The following is an 18,282-nucleotide window of genomic DNA, read 5'->3' as shown; positions in this document are numbered from 1 at the left end:
GTTTTCCGGGACAATTGCCTCTTCAATAGATGACACAAAAGTGGTTGCTCAAAAGCTTGTGAAAATTCTAGCAAGCAGGAAGCAAGTCAGTGCAAATTGTTTTATTCCTTTTTACTAAAAATATGAAGTTAGCCTGTAATACTTAGGGGAGAAATAATAGATTGAGTGAATAGTTTATTTGATATCTACCATTCATTTTTTTTTTAAAAAAATACTTGATAATTTGTATCTGTAGTTCCTCAAGATAAACTGTAAAATATACTTACTTCCTAATAAAACCACTTTGATAAATATTAAATATGCTGCAAATTTGTTATTTAAGACTCAGTGTTTACTACATTTACTGAATATACAAACTATACAGTGCTTATTATCATTTTACTTCCTCTTGTTTGTATCTCTGCTCTGTACTTTTCATCTCCTTTTCCTTGGCTTCTTCTCCTCACATCTCTTTTGCCTTTTTAATTCCTCCTTTTCACTTTATTTTTTAATTTCCAAGCTTGAGTCATCACTTAGTCACTTTTATGCTGTGTGATCTTGTGATTGGATTTGATTGTCTGCTTCATATTTTCACTGTCTCCTTAGAGAAAACCAAAAAACCCTTCAAATAAATGAACTCAACATCCAAGTAACTGAGTGTCTGCAATATAATCAGATATACTTGTATTTAATGTCCTTTCAATTCATGAAGATTGGCACTTGGCCATCTATATAATTATTCCTCATTCTCCATTTGGGAGCAAATTTGACACTGAAATAGTAATTTCTAAATTTTATATAGTAGAGTATTCATATATTTTACATGGTGATGATAAAGAATGATAAAAGCAAACTTGATAAACCAAAACTTGGAATTAGTATTAAAACATTTTAAATCAATAAAAAGCAATTTGGTACAAGTAACTTAATACCACATATGCATTTGGGCCTTGCTTCTGGGAAAGACTGTTGTATGGTTTAGTATTTAAACTATGTTACAGTCATATTTTTAACTTTATCCCTATACTAGAAGCAGAATTAGCTTCTAGTTAGTATTTGTCATAATTAAAAAGATTAAAGCGCAGGCTGCCCCCAGAACAAGTTTCTTTTTTTCTAGAGCACTTACATGCATAATTCAAATTTTATCATAATTTATTTACTTTATTCATAGTTTTTACCCTTCCATGCATTCTTGAAAGTTTATATACTGTCTTTGTTACTGTCGTCTTTCTAGTGTCATTTATCCTTTATATTATCTAGAATTTTTGAACAGTGGTGATGTAGTTTAGTACTTTCCTTGTTAAGTGTAACATAGTCATAGGTTAATTGTTGTTTTGAGGAATTTTGTTTCCCGTATCCACATCCACAGTCTCATTTTATTCTTTGGGTTCTGTTATTTTTTTTAATAATAACTGACTACTAGTCTCTGTTTTATCCAAATTCTGTCTTTATTTCCTCTGTTGAGTAGGTGTCTCTATTTCTGCATTTCTTGCATACTATATATCAATTTATCTACTTTCTCTTTCCAATTTCCTAATTAATTATTAATCATTCCAGTAAATATATTTTCCCAGGAACAACTATTTATATAATGTAATTTTCATTAGTAGACAGTCTTAGCCTAACTGTTTTCATTATGCAAAATTCAAGAGTTTTCTGTATCTGTTCCTGTTCAGATTATTTTCCAGAAATTATCAATTATCTATTGATTGCCTTTTCAACTCACCTTTTTGACTTTTCTTAGAATTATCCAGGGAGTTTATATAGTCCTTCTCACCATTAAGGTAATAAATGTAAAAGATGGCATTTGTACATTTCTCTTGAAGTTGATGTCTCTGGTTCAGATGTAGCTCATTGTTTGAGTCATGGTCTTACTTTAGCAGAACTACTGAATCCTCTGTGAACTCACATTCATTGCAGGCACACTGACAGTGGTCTGCTTTAGGGACCCAGTATATACTCCTTTCTGTGTCTTGAGGTCTCAAACCATGAGAGACCATTTTGCGAACAAGAGTTTTCCAGAAGCACTGAGACTTAATGACCCAAGGGAAATTCTCAACTGAAGATGGTGGCAAGTGGATAAATGTATTAGCCAGTTTTCCTTCAGGTACATAAGTTCTTTTTCTGGATGGTCCTGAGAAAATATATAACCATTCCATAAAACCTGACTATCAAAATTCTATATTGTGTTTCCTATTTACTTATTTCATTCTCCTTTTTCCACTTACATTTGACTTGGTATCACTGCCAAGTTATTTAACTTCACCTACTTCTTTTGCTAAATTCCTGCTTTTAGAAACACCTAAATAAAAAGTGATTGCTAGGAGAGCTGGAGAGATGGCTCAAGGGGTTAACAGCACTGGCTGCTTTTTCAAGGGTCCTGAGTGGTTGCACAACCATCTGTAATGAGATCTGTTGGTCTCTTTTGGTGGGCAGGCAAACATGCAGATAGAATACTGTATATATAATAAATAGATAAATCTTTTTTTAAGTGATTGCTAGAAATTGACTCAGAAGCAAATACCTTAGAAGAATATCTGGGAAATAAATTTTCCATCAGTCAGATTACCAAGGATTCTGAACTGTTGAATAATCACGATAACTTCTGGCATATACCAGCATCACCATCACTCATATTCTCTCTTACTTATGGATTTAGATGAGAAACTTGAAGGGACTCTAGCAGGCCCAAGCATGGCAAATATTGTAGACAGGTTTTGCCTTTTTATCCCTTCTCTTCTTTCTTGCTAAAACTATCCTCTAAGGGGTATTCCCATATTTGACCACCAACTCATTACTGAAACAAAGCACCAAGACCAACAACCAAAATTTATTATTTGCCTAATATGGCCAATTACCCTACTCACCCTAGCACAGACTCTCCTATAGAAACACTCTCTCTTGTGCTCTTGCATCTTGTGTTTCTTGTTTGCTGCTGCTGCAGCTGCTTTGCCTCCCCCACCTTTCCCCTTCCTAGCAATAAATCTTTTTGTGCTGAGAATTTGGTTTCTTTACTGATTCCAGGGAACCAACCTTCCTTTATAATTCTGTGACTTGGATCATAACTCAAAGTATGTCTACAGGACTCACAAACCAGGTCTTGCACTTTCTGGACAGTCAGTTCTCTTTGACTAAATCCAACAGTGGCCAGTTGATGAGTATTCCTGTACCACCCATCCCGAACATTCTGCAAGACATTGGGTGGTGACTGGCAAATGTCTGGCATTTCTTCTCTGTCTTTGGCCTTCAGTGGCCAAGGTGGAAACCCTTGGATGGCCAGCTTGGTTTGGTTGGCAGTTTTCCTTTCATTTTTGGTGGCTGTCCTGCCAGTATCTGTCTGTTCAAATAGTCCAAAAATCCTGTTGACGGTCTCAGATTTTTCCTTGGACTCATTGTGTTCCCTCTTAGTGATGGAGCTTGGGTGATAACCACTTCTTCACAGAGGCCCCTAAGATCCACTTGAAGCCAGGGGAGGTCCTCAGATCTCCATCCTAGCTCAAGGCCCATCATAATATTAAAAAATAGCCCTTGTACTCCTCATCCCCCCAAATGACAACTCTTTACAATTTTGTGGGTGGGCATAGACTGAAGGAAGGATATATACCCCTCCACTCTCTGAGACATTCCACAACTTCAACTGTCCCTGCCTTCCCTCTTTGAGATATCCTGTGCCTCTGCCTGTCCCTGCCTACTTCTCTTAGACCTGAATCTTATAGCCAAAGGTCTACTGCTCTGTACGACAACCAAAGACCTACAACAACTGCACAGTCATCAAGACCATCAGAAATTAAGACTACTGTCTAGGTAATGAAAAAGACTCTGTCATTTTAATTGATACACCCTCCCATTTATGTCATACTCCCTACTATAATTTATCCTTCTTAGATCTCTGCTGATATTGACTCAACAGTTCAAGTCCATCCCAAGCACTCCCAAGAGCCTAGGTTCTCACTACTTCTCATATCAAGCCTCTCTTGCCCTCTGCCCACTTCTATAATCAATCCCACTGTATTCTTATACCACCTCTTCTTCCTTTGCTTCATACCACACCCAAAGCCATTTCTGTTCATATGTCCAAACCCAATACTTTGTACCTTTAACCAGCTTATGCATAGGCCTCAAACTCCACCTCCTCACCCTACAGTACTCCCATATTAAACAAAAACAAACAACAATACCTTCCTCCTGGTCCAGAACCTTCAGTTCATAAACACTGCCATTATCTCTCCTTACCCCTTCCAGGCCCTACAGACGTGGCCTGACTGTCTTCTTTTTCCTCCTGCCTCCCTCAGTATATATATGATCTTCTCCTCTGCAGACCTTCCCTCTCTTATAGCCAATCTGATACCACCTCACTCCTCAATTTCCTCAGCTTCAGAGGTTACCAGATTTCACATTCTAAAACTCAATTCTCCTCTCCCCAAGTCATCTATCTAGGATTCTCTCTTACTCCAACACTAAAAAACCTCATTTTAGACCACCTTGCCCATCTCCACTCTTTACCATTGCCTTCATGATGAACTTCTTTCACTCATGGATCCCTAAATACTCAGTTCTAATAGATTATGTATTCCAAGTCATTTCTGGATCTCCCTCATTGACCATTGTCCTCCTATCCATAAACAATTCCTTAAATTTAAAATATTTTCCTTTTGACACCTGCCCTCTGCCTCCCAAAACTATACAAACTTTTCCAGCTTAACATTTCCAGGACACATAAACATTGTGTAGGACTGACATTTGTCCCTCTCACCTGACTTTCTAAAACTCTAGAAAACACTGTCCCCAGTTGGCCTCCTTGTCTACAAACTCTTGCTATAGCCTCTCTGTTCATCTCTAAATCTGACAAATTAACTCTGGGATTTCCCTTCACAATACCAATCTATTCCAATCACTGTCTCCCTTAACTCCCAGCTTACTAATGACCCTAATACCTTCTACTGGTTGTTTCAATCCCCAAACTTTTATACTGACTCAAAGACATAAACCTACTGCTCTTTCTACAATATAGACTTATCTAAAACATTTGTCTCTTTTATGAATAATTTTTTATTTTATTATAAATCATCTTATTTTACAAATCAGTCCCAGTTTCCTATCCCTCACATCCTCCCATGCCCCCCCCCACATCCCCCATCCACTCCCCAGGGAGGGTGATGCCTTCTGTGAAGGGTAATCAAAATCTGTCAAGTTATTTGGGGCAGGGCCTAGGCCCTCTCCAGTGTATCTAGGCTAAGGAAGTATCCCTCCATGGGGAATGGGCTCCTGTAGTCCATTCATGCACAAGGGATACATCCTGTTTTTTTTTTTTTTTTTTTTTTTGCCAGAGGCCCCATAGACTGCCCAGTCCTCCTTGCTGACATCCACTTTCATGGGGTCTGATTTGCTCCTATGTTGGTTCCCCAGCTGTCAGACTGTGGTCTATGAGTTCCCACTTGCTCAGGTCATCTGTTTCTGTGGATTTTCCCATCGTGGTCTTGACCCCTTTGTAAGGAGTATGGGTTTTTTCGCCTGCCACCTGGTCTTGTCCCACTGCTGAGCCAGCCCCAAATAACACACAGAGACTCTGTATTTGATATTATATTGTTGGCCAGTTACTACTTTCTTATTGGCTAGCTCTGTCTTAATTATTAACCCATTTTTATGTATATCCATGTGGTCTTACCGAGAGCAACCAGTATGAGAAACATATACAGAATGACATCTCCCACCACCCCTTTGTCACACCTTCCTTGATGGGAGATGTCATTCTGTATATATGTTTCTCTTATTGGTTAATGAATAAAGCACTGTTGGCAAATAGGAAGGCAAGATAGGTGGGACTAGGAGACAAGGAGGATTCTGGGAGATGTAGGAGAGAGAGAATCAAGATGTAGAGAGACAAGAAAGAATGGAATCAAATGGAAAATCCTGATATAAACCCACACACATATGAACACCTGATTTTCGACAAAACTATAATGACTCCTTCTATTGATGTGTCTCTTTTCTGGCTCTCCTCTATTCATTTCCATACTCAATCTTCCTGATTCCTCATGTTTCCCCCCTCTTCTTCTCCCCTCCTTTTTATCTTACCTCCTTCCCACTCCTCCCACGATCCCAATTTGTTCAAGGGCTCTTGTCTCTTTTCCTTTCTCCGGAGGACCTCCTTATTTCCTAGCTTCTCTGGAGGCGTGGATTGTAATCTGATAAACCTTTGCTCTATGTCTAATATCCATGTATGAGTGAGTATATACCATGCTTGTCCTTCTGTGAATGTGTTACCTCACTCAGGATATTTTTTTCCAGTTCCATCCATTTGTCTGAGAATTTCAAGATTCCATTGTTTTTTTCTGCTGAGTAGTAGTCCATTGTTTAAATGTTCTATATTTTCTGTATCCATTCTTCAGTTCAGGGGCATCTAGGTTGTTTCCAGGTTCTGGCTATTACAAATAATGTTGCTATGAACATAATTAAATAGATATCCTTGTTGTATGAATGTGTATCCTTTGGATATAAGCCTAAGAGTGGAATTGCTGGATCTTGAGATAGACTGGTTCCCATTTTCCTGAGTAATCACCGTACTGATTTCCCAAGTGTCTGTACAAGTTTGCACTCCCACCAGCAATGGAGGAGCATTCCCCTTTCTCCACATCCTCTCCAGCATAAAATATTGTCAGTATTTTTTACTTTAGCCCTTCTGACAGGTATCTCAGAGTTATTTTGATTTTCATTTCCCTTATGGCTAAGGATGTTGAGCAATTTCTTAAGTGTCTTTCAGACATTTTAGATTCTTCTATTGAGAATTCACTGTTTAGTTCTATACCCCAATTTTTAATTGAATTATTTGGTGTTTTGGTGACTAGGTTCTTGAGTTGTTTGTATAGTTTGGAAATCAGCTCTCTATCAGATATGGGGTTGGTGAAGATCTTTTCCCATTCTGTTAGCTGCCATTTTGTCTTATTGACTGTGTCTTTTGCCTTACAGAAGCTTCTCAGTTTCAGGAGGTCCTATTTATTGTTGATCTCAGTGTCTGTGTTACTGGTGTTATATTCAGGAAGTGGTCTCTTGTACCAGTGCATTCAAGGGCACCTCCCACTTTCTCTTATAAGAAGTCCAATGTGGCCAGATTTATGTTGAGGTCTTTGATCCATTTGGAGTTAAGTTTTGTGCATGGAAATAGATATGGATCTATCTGCAATCTTCTATGTGTCTCCATCCAGCTTTGCCAGTACCATTTGCTAAAAATGTATTCTTTTTCCATTGTATAGTTTTAGCTTATTTGTCAAAAATCAGGTGTTTTTAGGTGTGTGGGTTAATATCAGGGTCTTCAATTCTATTGCATTGGTCTACCTGTCTGTTTTGGGGACAATACCAAGCTGTTTTCATTACTATAGTTCTGTAGGAGAGCTTGAAGTAAGAGATGGTGATGCCTTCAGAAGTTCATTTATTGTACAAGGTTGTTTTGGCTACCCTGGGTTTTTTGTTTTTCCATTTAATGTTGAGTGTTGTCCTTTCAAGGTCTGTGAAGAATTGTGCTGGGATTTTGATGGGGATTGCATTGAATCTGTAGATTGCTTTTTGTAAGATTGCCATTTTTACTATGTTGATCCTACCTATCCAAGAGCATAGGAGAGCTTTCCATTTTCTGGTATCTTCTTTAATATGTTTCTTTAATGACTTAAAAGTTCTTGTCATACAGGTCTTTCACCTGTTTGGTTAGAATTACCCCAAGATATTTTATGTTGTTTGTGGCTATTGTAAAGAGTGATGTTTCTCTGATTTCCTTTTCAGCCCCTTTATTGTCTCTATATAGTAGGACTACTGATTTTTTTTTGAGTTAATTTTGTATCCTGCCACTATGCTGAAGGTGTTTATCAGTTCCTGGTAGAATTCTTTGTTGCCACTTATGTAAACTATTATATCATCTGCAAAATAGTGAAAGATTTACTTCTTCCTTCCCAATTTGTATCCCTTTGATCTCCTTTTGTTGTCTTATTGCTCTAGCATGAATTTCAAGTACAATATTGAAGAGATATGGAGAGAGTGGACAACCTTGTTCTGGATTTTAGAGGAATTGCATTGAGTTTCTCTCCATTTAGTTTGAGGTTGGCAGACAGTCTGCTGTATATTGCCTTTATTATGTTAGGTATATTCCTGTTATCTCTAATTTCTTCAAGTCCTTTATTATGAAGGGGTGCTGAATTTTGTCAAAGTCTCAAAATTTCTTATAAGCTTCAGGAAATTGACTTAAATCTATCTGTCACAAATCAAATGAACTCCAGATAAGTACTTCCATCAATCAGCAACCTAAATTTCCCCACCTGTCTGTTTCTGGGGGTGGAATCATCTACTCCCCTTTTCCTGGTCTTGTGACTCCTGTTGTAGAATAGTGTTTTAAGGTATGTTACAGGTTTCTTAGTAACACCATAATGGCCCCCTCTTCCTTGCTCTTCCTGTCTGTCCTTCCCCAACTGGACCTTCCTGATCCCTCACATTCTCCTCCCCCTTCCATTTCTCCCTTCATGACTCCCATACCACCCTCCACCCTCCATCCATGCTCCCAATTTACTCACAAGATCTTTTTTCCCCTGTTTTTTTAATTTAAATTTGAAACAAGCTTGTTTTACATGTTAATCCCAGTTCCTGTACCCCCCCCCCACACAACAACATCCATCCCAACCCCTTTTTGTTCCCCAAGGAGGGAGAGGCCTTCCATGTGGAGTCTTCAAAGTCTGTCATATCATTTGGAGCAGGGCCTGGGCCCTCCCCCATGTGTCTAGGCTGAGGGAGTATCCTTTTGTGTGGAATAGGCTTCCAAAGTCCATTTGTATACTAGGAATAATACTGATCCATTACCAGAGGCCCCATAGACTAACTAGTCATCCTAAGTAACACCCACATTCAGGGAGTCTGGATCAGTCCTATGCTGGTTTCCCAGCTATCAGAATGGAGTCCATGAGCTCCCCCTTGTACAGGTGAGCAGTTTATGTGGGTTTCTCCAGCCTGGTATTGACCTCTTTGCTCATCACTCCTCTCTCTGCTGCTGCTGGATTCCAGGATTTCAGTTCAGTGTTTAGCTATACTCACAAAATCTTATCTATTTCCCCTGGTGGGGGGGGGAATCTATGTCTATCTTTCTTAATGTCCTCCTAATTTCCTAGCTTCTCTGGGGTTGTGTAGTCTGTAGTCTGGTTATCCTTTGTTTTATGTCTAATAAAAACCCATAGGCAGATATTGGAGTTCAAGCTGAAGATCAAAAAAGCAAAGCAGCCAAGCCACCAAAGAGCTCTTTTCTCTACCAAGGCTGGGGCAATCCTGTCTTCAATGTGGCTAGAGACTCTATGCTCCTGTCTTTTATATCTGCCCAGTTTCTATGGCTAACTAGTGTGACTGCTGGGATTAAAGGTGTGTACCACTACTGCCTGGTCTCTACAGCTGTGGCTAGATTTGTGTTATGATCTCCAGGCAAGCTTTAGTAGAATACAAACACTATAACTCCACAGAAGTCCAAGAATTATAATTTGTAACAAGGTTAAGGTGGTGACAATTATAATCATAATAGCTCTAACCCAGAAACTACACTTTAAAAACCTTCTACTGAAGGAATGCTATGAAAATAAAAACTTTTACACAGCATATACAGATGCTATCACTTTTTTTTTCAGACCTAAGAACTTAATTGTAAGAGTCAAAGAACCATAAAGAAGACCAACAAACTACCCAACAACCAATAAACTTCACACAGTCAGTAACTCTGGATGATCCAAGCTCTCTTGGAGGTCTCTCAAGCAGAGGCCACAGCAAGGCCAATGATGTGGGAAAGGCAGGCTCAGCATGGTCTCAAGCACTCAGGCAGAAGACAGGCATTGGGGCTCAAAGATCAGGTGAGTGCAGACTCAAGATGGTCCTGCATGGATAGGCAGGTCCAGTATGCTCATAGATGACCCAAGATGTTCCAAGGAGGTGGATGGGGTGTTGGACCTGCACTCTGGCCCAACGCTCACCCCAAACAGTAGATCCAGCAGGGCCAAGGATCTGGTTTTTTTTTTTTTTTTTTTTTTTTTTTAGACACTATTTCTCTGTATTGCTTTGGAGCCTGTCCTGGAACTAGCTCTGTATACTGGCCTTGAGCTCACAGAGATTTTCCTGCCTTTGCCTCCTGAATGCTGGGATTAAAGGCTTGCACCGCTGACACCCAGCTACATTTTAGTATATTTTAAGAGATTATTTTCACTCAGTGGGATGCTTGTTTTTATAATAAACTTTAATTTGGTACTGGGGAAATGTTTCAGTGTGTAGGAGCACTTGTTGGGTAAGCATAATAATAAACATAAAGTGAATCTATAGCATCCATGTAAAAAGCTGAGTGAAGCTGCAGAAGGCTGAAATTTCAGTGCTGGGGAAGGTTGGCAATAGAAGGATCTGAGGAATTTCTAGCCTTACATACATACATTAGAGATATTTATAATGTAATTAAGGATAGTGCCAGTTTAGAATATTACAGTAGTAGGTTCTCCTCCAAAACTGATGACTTCAAAAGCCCCAGGTTGTTAACTTGTTTCTAGTACCAGACATAGTTTTCCTGTCTACCTCAAGGTAGGGGTGTGTGTGTGTGTGTGTGTGTGTGTGTGTGTGTGTGTTTAGTTTAAATGAAATCTTCCTATCTGGGATGACAGTTCTCCCTTTAAGGGACAGAGACTATCTTAGAAAAATCCCACACCAAGAATGAAAAACTTCTTTTGAGTTGCTGGTCAGGTTGCCCAAGAGACTTCCCAAGTATTTTTACTAATGTTTTATTCAAATTAAAAATAATATTATTTTACATACCAACCCTAGTTCTGTCTCTGTCCCATCCTCCCTCTGCCCTCACCATCTCCCCATCCCACTCATCCATTCCTCTGGAGGCCTCAACTTCTCTGAGATGCCCCAAATATTATAGGTGACTGTTGTTGCCCTTTGTTATGGTTCAGGAGTGGAAGGTAAGTCTTTATTGCTGAAGACACCATACATTATAGTCACAGGACCCAGAGGATCTGAACTGGGTCTTAAAACCTTCTCCCTAAAAATTAACTTGCATGGTACCAGAAGGCTCCATGAAATCTTCTAATGGAAGAAAACAACCAGTGGTCACATACAACTGTGATGCCTATGGAGCACAAGAACCAGCATGGCACAATACACCTGAGGGAAAGATGTTGGTACACATACCTTGGTGGCAACCAACATCTTTCTAGGTGGTTTTGATCTCTTTTTAATGGGTTGTCACTTATGATTCTTTTGTCCATAGATGGTCTACATCAAATGGGACATGGGAAAATTTAGCAAAGGAAGTGTTTCCAAAGATGTGGGGAAGTTTTAAACCATTATTAATGGATTATCATGGAGCTGGCACTAACTGTTAAGTCCATTCTGAACTCACCATCTGAAATAACAAAGGGATGTGTGTGTAACACAAATGTGCTTTGTAGAAACCAGACTTCCTATAGAAGTTTGTAGAAAGTAATGTGAAGGCATAGCCCTACAGGATCTGTGAACATGTGCCACCAGAGTTCCTGCTGTCATTTCACTGTCTACTCTTTCTCTGAAAATTCCCATCATCTATACTCAACAAGAAACCAGATAATTCTTTTTCTGAAGTCAGCCTTTGAGAGGCCCAGCCATGATAAAAATACCAGGGTCCAGGGTCCAGAGGAAAGGAACATAGGACACCTAGCAGATCTGCAATGAAAAGGGGGCACTCAGATATCTGACTTTGTTTAGAGGAAGGACTATGTAACGGGGGACAAGGAGGAAACACCTCTAAATGTACCTGTTATCCAAAATATTTAAAATTATTTCTCAAGTTGATGTGTATTTGAATTATTAATACACATTGAAATGTTCTAAATAACACAGACTTTGTAATGCTGCTGCAAGGATGGAATGAATACAGTCATTACAATTAGATACCCTGGTTGTGCATGAATTCATGAGGGACAAATCTCAAACTTCTGTATGGCCCATGTGAAAAAAAATTCTAACAAGTGAATATAAGTAGGTAAAGTAGGCATTATTTAGTAAGTAGTATTCAGATCATTTCCTTGTCATTGCCTTTTTATTATGGTAAAACAAATATTTAGAAAGCTTTTTTTTTTTTTTTAGCATTTCTAGATTACTCATAGTGGATAATGCCTTTTTTATTGCATATTATCTTTGCTATTCTCCTGAATTTTATTATCCCCAAATGAGGTGATGTATCAAAAACTTCTCACTTAAATTCCTCAGAATAACTATTGATTCAAACAAGCTCATCTTTAATTGTATACATTTTAGCTGGTATTCAGTGTGTTGGGAAATGGAATCAGTTTATTTCAAAATGCATCCCACTACAGCAGAGATTGGTGCCTAGCCTCAGAACAGCAGGTAACTAACTGTGGGTGAGAAGTTTATCCTCCGGGAGTTTCTTCCCAAGGAACGGTCTCTGTCTATTCACTCAGGGAAAGGTTAATGCATTGTCTGTGAGAACAATTCCCAGGAGTCTCAGGAATAGCAAAGAAAAATGATCACTTAAAAGCCTTCTTAGTATTTTCTATTATTGTCTTCCTAACTTGATCTTCCCTCGACTTTGACATCTTTGTATGAACTGAGAACCTGAGAGTTCTGAAGCAAATCTTAAATTCTCACCTTCATAAGAGTCTGTCTGTCTGCTGAAAAGGAAAAAATTCAAGTACCTTCCTTTATACTTACTTTCTACTAAATAAAGGGGTTCATAAAAATAAGGTAAGGAAAGAGACACCTCTATTGACAAGCATGCATCCACAGGAAAGGCAAAAAGTGTGAATTGCAATGTCTAATTACTTTAAAGGAAAGACAGCTTAATTTCAAAAAGCCATTCATAATCTTTGTCTGTATCTATTTCAATGGTTCTAGGAAGAACTAGATTTAATTTGTAACTCATTTCTTTCTTAGTCTGTCACTGAAATCAAACTTAGAAGCCTCTAAGTTTCCATAAACACTATGAATGTTGATTACCTGAGTGAAGTATTGATGCTTTAGTCAGTCATTTGATCTTTTAAAAATGTTTAAAATAATTTTGTTCCTCTGACTTAAGAAGTCTTCATTAATGAAGGGTGTTTTCAAAATAAACATTTTTTTTGCAGTTTCCAAAGCCTAAATGTACTATAAATATAAGTGAAATGCTGTGTGAATAAGTGAAATTGAATGTGAATGTGTTATGCTGGTATGAAAATGCAAGCAAAAGTATGAACAACATCCCAACAGCAAATCAGCCTGTAACTGATCAGTGATTTTAAACACTCCTTGAAATAGTGATAAATCATTGGATAAGAAAATGAAAATCTCTCTTCTGTTCCTTTCCTACCTGCCCCCAGTCCACCCACAAAATATATGTACTCTTCCCAGACAGTACCTCCCCCCCCCCCCCGCCCCAGACTTCTCTTTATCTGTGTCTGTGGATTGTACTAGGGTTTTCTTTACATAATAATTCATATCTACTTATAAGTGAGTCCATACAATGATTGTCTTTCTGAGTCTGGGTTGACTCTCAGGATGATTTGTTTTAGTTCCATCCATTTTTTGTTGGACTCCTAACAGTGGGAGTGTGGGTGTCTCTGTCTCTCTTGCCTGCTAGTGAAATCCTTTTCCTACTACTGGGTTGCCAATCCAGCATTGACAAAGGAGTATATGTCTAGTCTTACTGCATCTTGTTATGTTTGGTTGATATCATTGGAAGGCCTTCTCTTTTTTGAAGGGTCTAGGGGAGAGAGGAGGTGATGGACTGTGAGGAGAGGAGGGAGGGAAGGCTGTGGTCAGGATGCATTTTATGGGAGAAGAATAAAGAAAAAAAAAAAAAGCCATTTAACTTCAAGAGCTGTACTATGATATGTCATCAGAGTAACTAAAATAATTCAAAAAACCTGAAGAAAGAAGAATAAAGATAAATATACTGGAAGATAAGTCACATTCATCTCAGGAGAAATAGGAAGGGGAAGGGGAAGTACATATTAATATGAGAGTTAGATAAATTTAATTATGGAAGAATTTGTAGAAACTAAACTTGTTCTTTGAAAAACTAATAGTTCGGCGCATGGTGGTGGGGGGTGGGGGAGCGCTGCACACTCTGCGGCGCCCCCAGCTCCAGGCGGCCCATGGGCGGGCGGGAGGCACCAGCGGCTCCGCCCGATCGCGGCCACCCAGCCACCAGCCGGCCCCCGCCCTCCCGCCTGCTGCAGCTGGCAGAGGCCGCGACACCAGCAAAGGAGCCGCGCAGCCGGCGGAATGGAGCGCTCCGGGGCTGAGCCGGGCGCACTCAGGCCTCCTCCGCATGTGCCACGCGGGGAGCAGCTGCTGAGCGGGCCTGGTCAGAGCCGCCGCAGGAGCAACGCCGGAGTTGGGGGAACAGCTCATCTTCACCACTGGCGAGCACGTCTTCCAGATTGACTCCAGCACCAAGAACTGGGTGCCTGTGAGCAAGCAGGCTGTCACGGTTTCCTACTTCTACGATGTCACCAGGAACAGCTTTCGAATTATCAGCGTTGATGGGGCCAAGGTGATTATAAACAGCACCATCACCTCGAACATGACTTTCACCAAAACCTCATAGAAGTTTAGCCAGTGGGCTGACAGCAGAGTCAACACAGTGTCTGGCTTGGGGTTTTCTTGGAAGCAGCAGTTTACAAAGTTTGCAGAGAAATTCCAGGAGATAAAAGAAGCTGCCAGGCTAGCCAGAGACAAGTCCCAGGAGAAAATCGAGAACTCAAGTAATCATTCCCAAGCATCCAGCGTCAATGGAACGGATGATGAGAAGGCCTCACACGGGAGTCCAGTTGACACACATGTAAGTCTGAGACTGACAAACTGAGTGTGGCCAATATGAAGAAGCGGGAGACTGAGCTGCAGACCTTGCAGGAGAGCAACGCCTGGCTGACCGTGAGTCGGTGGCCAGCGTGGAGCAGTGGAAGAAGCAGTTCTCCATTTGCCAAGATGAGAATGACCGGCTCCGCAGGTACAACAAGATAAACAGGGAGAAAGAGAGTAACTCCCAGCTGAAAAGCAGGATTGAGGCACTGAAGTCAGAGCTCCGAGAAAAGGAGATGGATTTTAAAGATCTCCGAAAACAAAGTGAATATCTCTGAGAAAATTAGAGGCCGCCAAAAGAGACAACCAAAACTTGGAAGACTGAGTGCGGCAAGTGTAAATACTGGCAGCGCCACCTGAAGGGGGAGGTGCTGGATGGAAAGATCGATGACTTCCTGGGAGAACTCCCCAGTTAGGCACAGATAACTAGGCTGGGTGGAGGGAGCCTACCTAGGTCATGATTTGTGTGTGTGTGTGTGTGTGTGTGTGTGTGTGTGTGTGTGTGTGTGTGTGTGTGTGATGAAGTAGGCATAGGTCATTCTCCATTTGTGTTGCCTCTGTAAATGTGGGTGCATTCTGTCTGTCTCCAGACCGGTTGTGCTGTCCACTCACTCCTCCAGAATAGAAAATCGCACGCTTCTCTGGCCTTGTGAGGTTGTGGACAACCGGGAGCTTCTGACTCAGGAATCCAGAACTTGGTCTACCTTAGCCATTTACAGTCAGGGCAGAGATGTTTATATCTTTTTTAAGGACTGTTGCAACCCTGTGAACTGGGGTGGTGGTGGGAGTGGTGGGGGTGGGGGTGGAGTATTTTCCAAATATCAATATACTTTACAACAGGCCACTGGGCACCTTCTATTGAGTAACATTCAGGGTGTATGATTCTCCGGCAGATTCTAGGCACAGGCACATGGGGGGATCATCTTTTCCCAGTGTACATTTTGATGCTTTAGCAAATGTATGCGACCGTTTGATGTTGTGACACAATACCATCATCTACAAAATTCACACTCAAGTATGACATAATTGACTTACCCCCCCAATAATTGTCAAAAAAGACTTACAGTGTTATAAGTAAATTTACTATTTTGTGTTGGAGCATGTTCATAGTTATCCTTGGCTGCATATGGCCCCTCAGGCTGTAGGTCAAACATACCTAGTTGAAAGAAAGGAACCATTTAGTGGAGACTTATCCAGAGGAAGGAAATCCAGAAGTTTCCGGGGTGTGCCTACAGATAGGAAATCACTTGTACCCACTGTGCCCCCATCCTTCCCTGATTTGTGTGGTTGTGACAATGTTCCCTCCCTCCCTCCCTTCTTCATTTCCTTCCTTTCTTCTCTTTTCTTTCTTTTTGTCGTTGTTGGTTGGTTTTTGTATGGTTTTTATTTATGAGCATATGCTTACACTGTGGGAACAGATGCAGGAGGGTACCTAGCACAGTTCTGGGTATACAATAGGTGCTTAATAAACATTTGTTCAATTAAAAAAAAAACACTAATGGTTCACCCATGTTTGAAACTATCACAGCAATGTTAAGTAAACAGCATCAGTAATGTGCATAGGTTACATTCTTGTAAATACTTACTTTACAATCATAACTGATAAATATGTTCCTGTGTCATATTTTTTTTTTCTGCAACAGAGATATTCCCATGAAATAAGAGTTTAGTCTACGATCCTCGGAATTAGGCTTGTATATCTTAATAGAACCAGATCTGGAGCTGTGCAGCATATATCTGCATCATCCCCTTAGTGTCAGGTACTTTCTGTGGAGCCCAGAAATGCTGACTAACAATCTGTTGTTTTGTCACTGATACATTCTTGATATCTAGGTTACCTACAGTTTTTAGGAAGCTAACAGGACAAACATTTAAATCTATCTTACAGTTAGCAAATAAGACCCTCTGTGCTATTGTATTTGGGAACAGGTACTAAAGGATTTTAAGAGTGAGAAAAGCTTGTTACAGTGCTTATGACAAGAAGCTCATTAAGAAATTCTTGGAGAGACTGGATTCATGGCTCAGCAGTTGAGACTATTGACTGCTTTTCTAGAGGACCTGGGTTCTATTTCTGGCGTTCATAAGGAGGCTCACAGTAATCATTAATTCCAGGTCCAGGACTCCTTTGCCCTCTTCTGGCCTCTGTAAGCTGTATACTGACTGAGTTACCTTCTAAGCACCCTCCATGTTATTTCAATCACAGAATGCTAACCCTGTCTTCTGTAGTCACAACCAATGAATCATGAGTCTTTGCTATTCCTATAATACTAACTTGCTTGATACTTCTTTACTATAGGTCAATCAGATTGCAAAGAATGACAATAACCAATAAAAGTCACCCAGAAGAGTTCATTCTACTTGGCTTTGCCGATCGTCCTTGGCTGGAACTCCCTCTTTTCATTATTCTTCTGATAACATATCCGCTGGCCATGATGGGAAACATTGCCATCATTCTGGTGTTCATAATAGATCCCCGTCTCCACAGTCCCATGTATTTCTTCCTCACCAACCTCTCCTTTCTAGACATGTGCTACACCACAAGCATTGTGCCTCAGATGTTAACTGACCTAGGGGATTCCACGAAGACCATCAGCTACACGAGGTGTGTAGTTCAGCTTTATGTTTTCCACACAATGGGGGGCACAGAGTGTTTGCTCCTGGCTCTTATGTCCTTTGACCGATATGTTGCCATCTGCAGACCTCTGCACTACACCCTTATCATGAGTCGGCGTACCTGCCTCCTGTTGGTGTCCACTGTGTGGCTGACAGGAATTTGCTTTTCTATCTCAGAGGTCACTGTGACACTGCAATTGCCACTGTGTGGCAACAATAAACTGGATCACTTATTGTGTGAGATTCCAGTTCTGATAAAAACTGCCTGTGGGGAAAAAGAGAGTAATGAGCTTGCTCTCTCCATCGTATGCACTTTCATATTAGCTGTTCCTCTGTGTTTAATTCTTGCCTCCTATGCTAGTATTGGACATGCTGTTCTTAAAATCAAATCTTCAGAGGGAAGGAAAAAGGCCTTTGGGACATGTTCCTCTCATCTCATAGTGGTTCTATTATTCTATGGCCCAGCCATTAGCATGTATCTTCAGCCCCCCTCCTCTATTACAAAAGACCAACCCAAGTTTATGGCTCTCTTCTATGGAGTCGTGACACCTACTCTGAACCCCTTCATCTATACCCTAAGGAATAAGGATGTAAAGGGGGCATTAGGTAACCTATCCAGAAACATGTTTAGTTCAAAGTGAAAGCTTATGGACATTCAAAATTGTTACACATTAGAGACTTTTTCTATAACTCATTCACTGTACAAAGCTCATCTTTTGTGAGTGTTGTGTTCTTGCAAAACGTGTCTTTTTACTTGTGTTCATTATAATCTTGTTAGGCAATACTTCATTGCTTAGTCTTGGGTAGTACCAACCAATATGGATGAGTGCTCTGATTAGAAATTATGTTACA

General features: G+C 40.2%; 1 protein-coding gene and 1 pseudogene across 1 annotated transcript; both read left to right on the top strand.

Annotated features, from left to right (window-relative positions):
- The first annotated feature begins 14,047 nt into the window (after nucleotides 1-14,047).
- On the top strand, nucleotides 14,048-15,095 carry LOC127215527 (homer protein homolog 2-like; annotated as a pseudogene).
- A 2,037-nt stretch (nucleotides 15,096-17,132) lies between these two features.
- LOC127215520 (olfactory receptor 2B11) lies at nucleotides 17,133-18,071 on the top strand. Its single transcript, XM_051175936.1, has one exon. It carries the CDS (start codon nucleotides 17,133-17,135, stop codon nucleotides 18,069-18,071), a length of 939 nt encoding a protein of 312 aa, XP_051031893.1.
- The last annotated feature ends 211 nt before the right edge of the window (nucleotides 18,072-18,282 follow it).

Source organism: Phodopus roborovskii, unplaced genomic scaffold (assembly GCF_943737965.1).
Source record: "Phodopus roborovskii unplaced genomic scaffold, PHOROB, whole genome shotgun sequence".
Classification (NCBI taxonomy): domain Eukaryota; kingdom Metazoa; phylum Chordata; class Mammalia; order Rodentia; family Cricetidae; genus Phodopus; species Phodopus roborovskii.
Note: the sequence above shows the minus strand (reverse complement) of the source record. Positions and strands in the feature narration are given on the sequence as shown.

Bases quoted from the DNA above. Each gene is read 5' to 3' on its own strand.
- LOC127215520 (XM_051175936.1), top strand. From the start codon at position 17,133: ATGACAATAACCAATAAAAGTCACCCAGAAGAGTTCATTCTACTTGGC.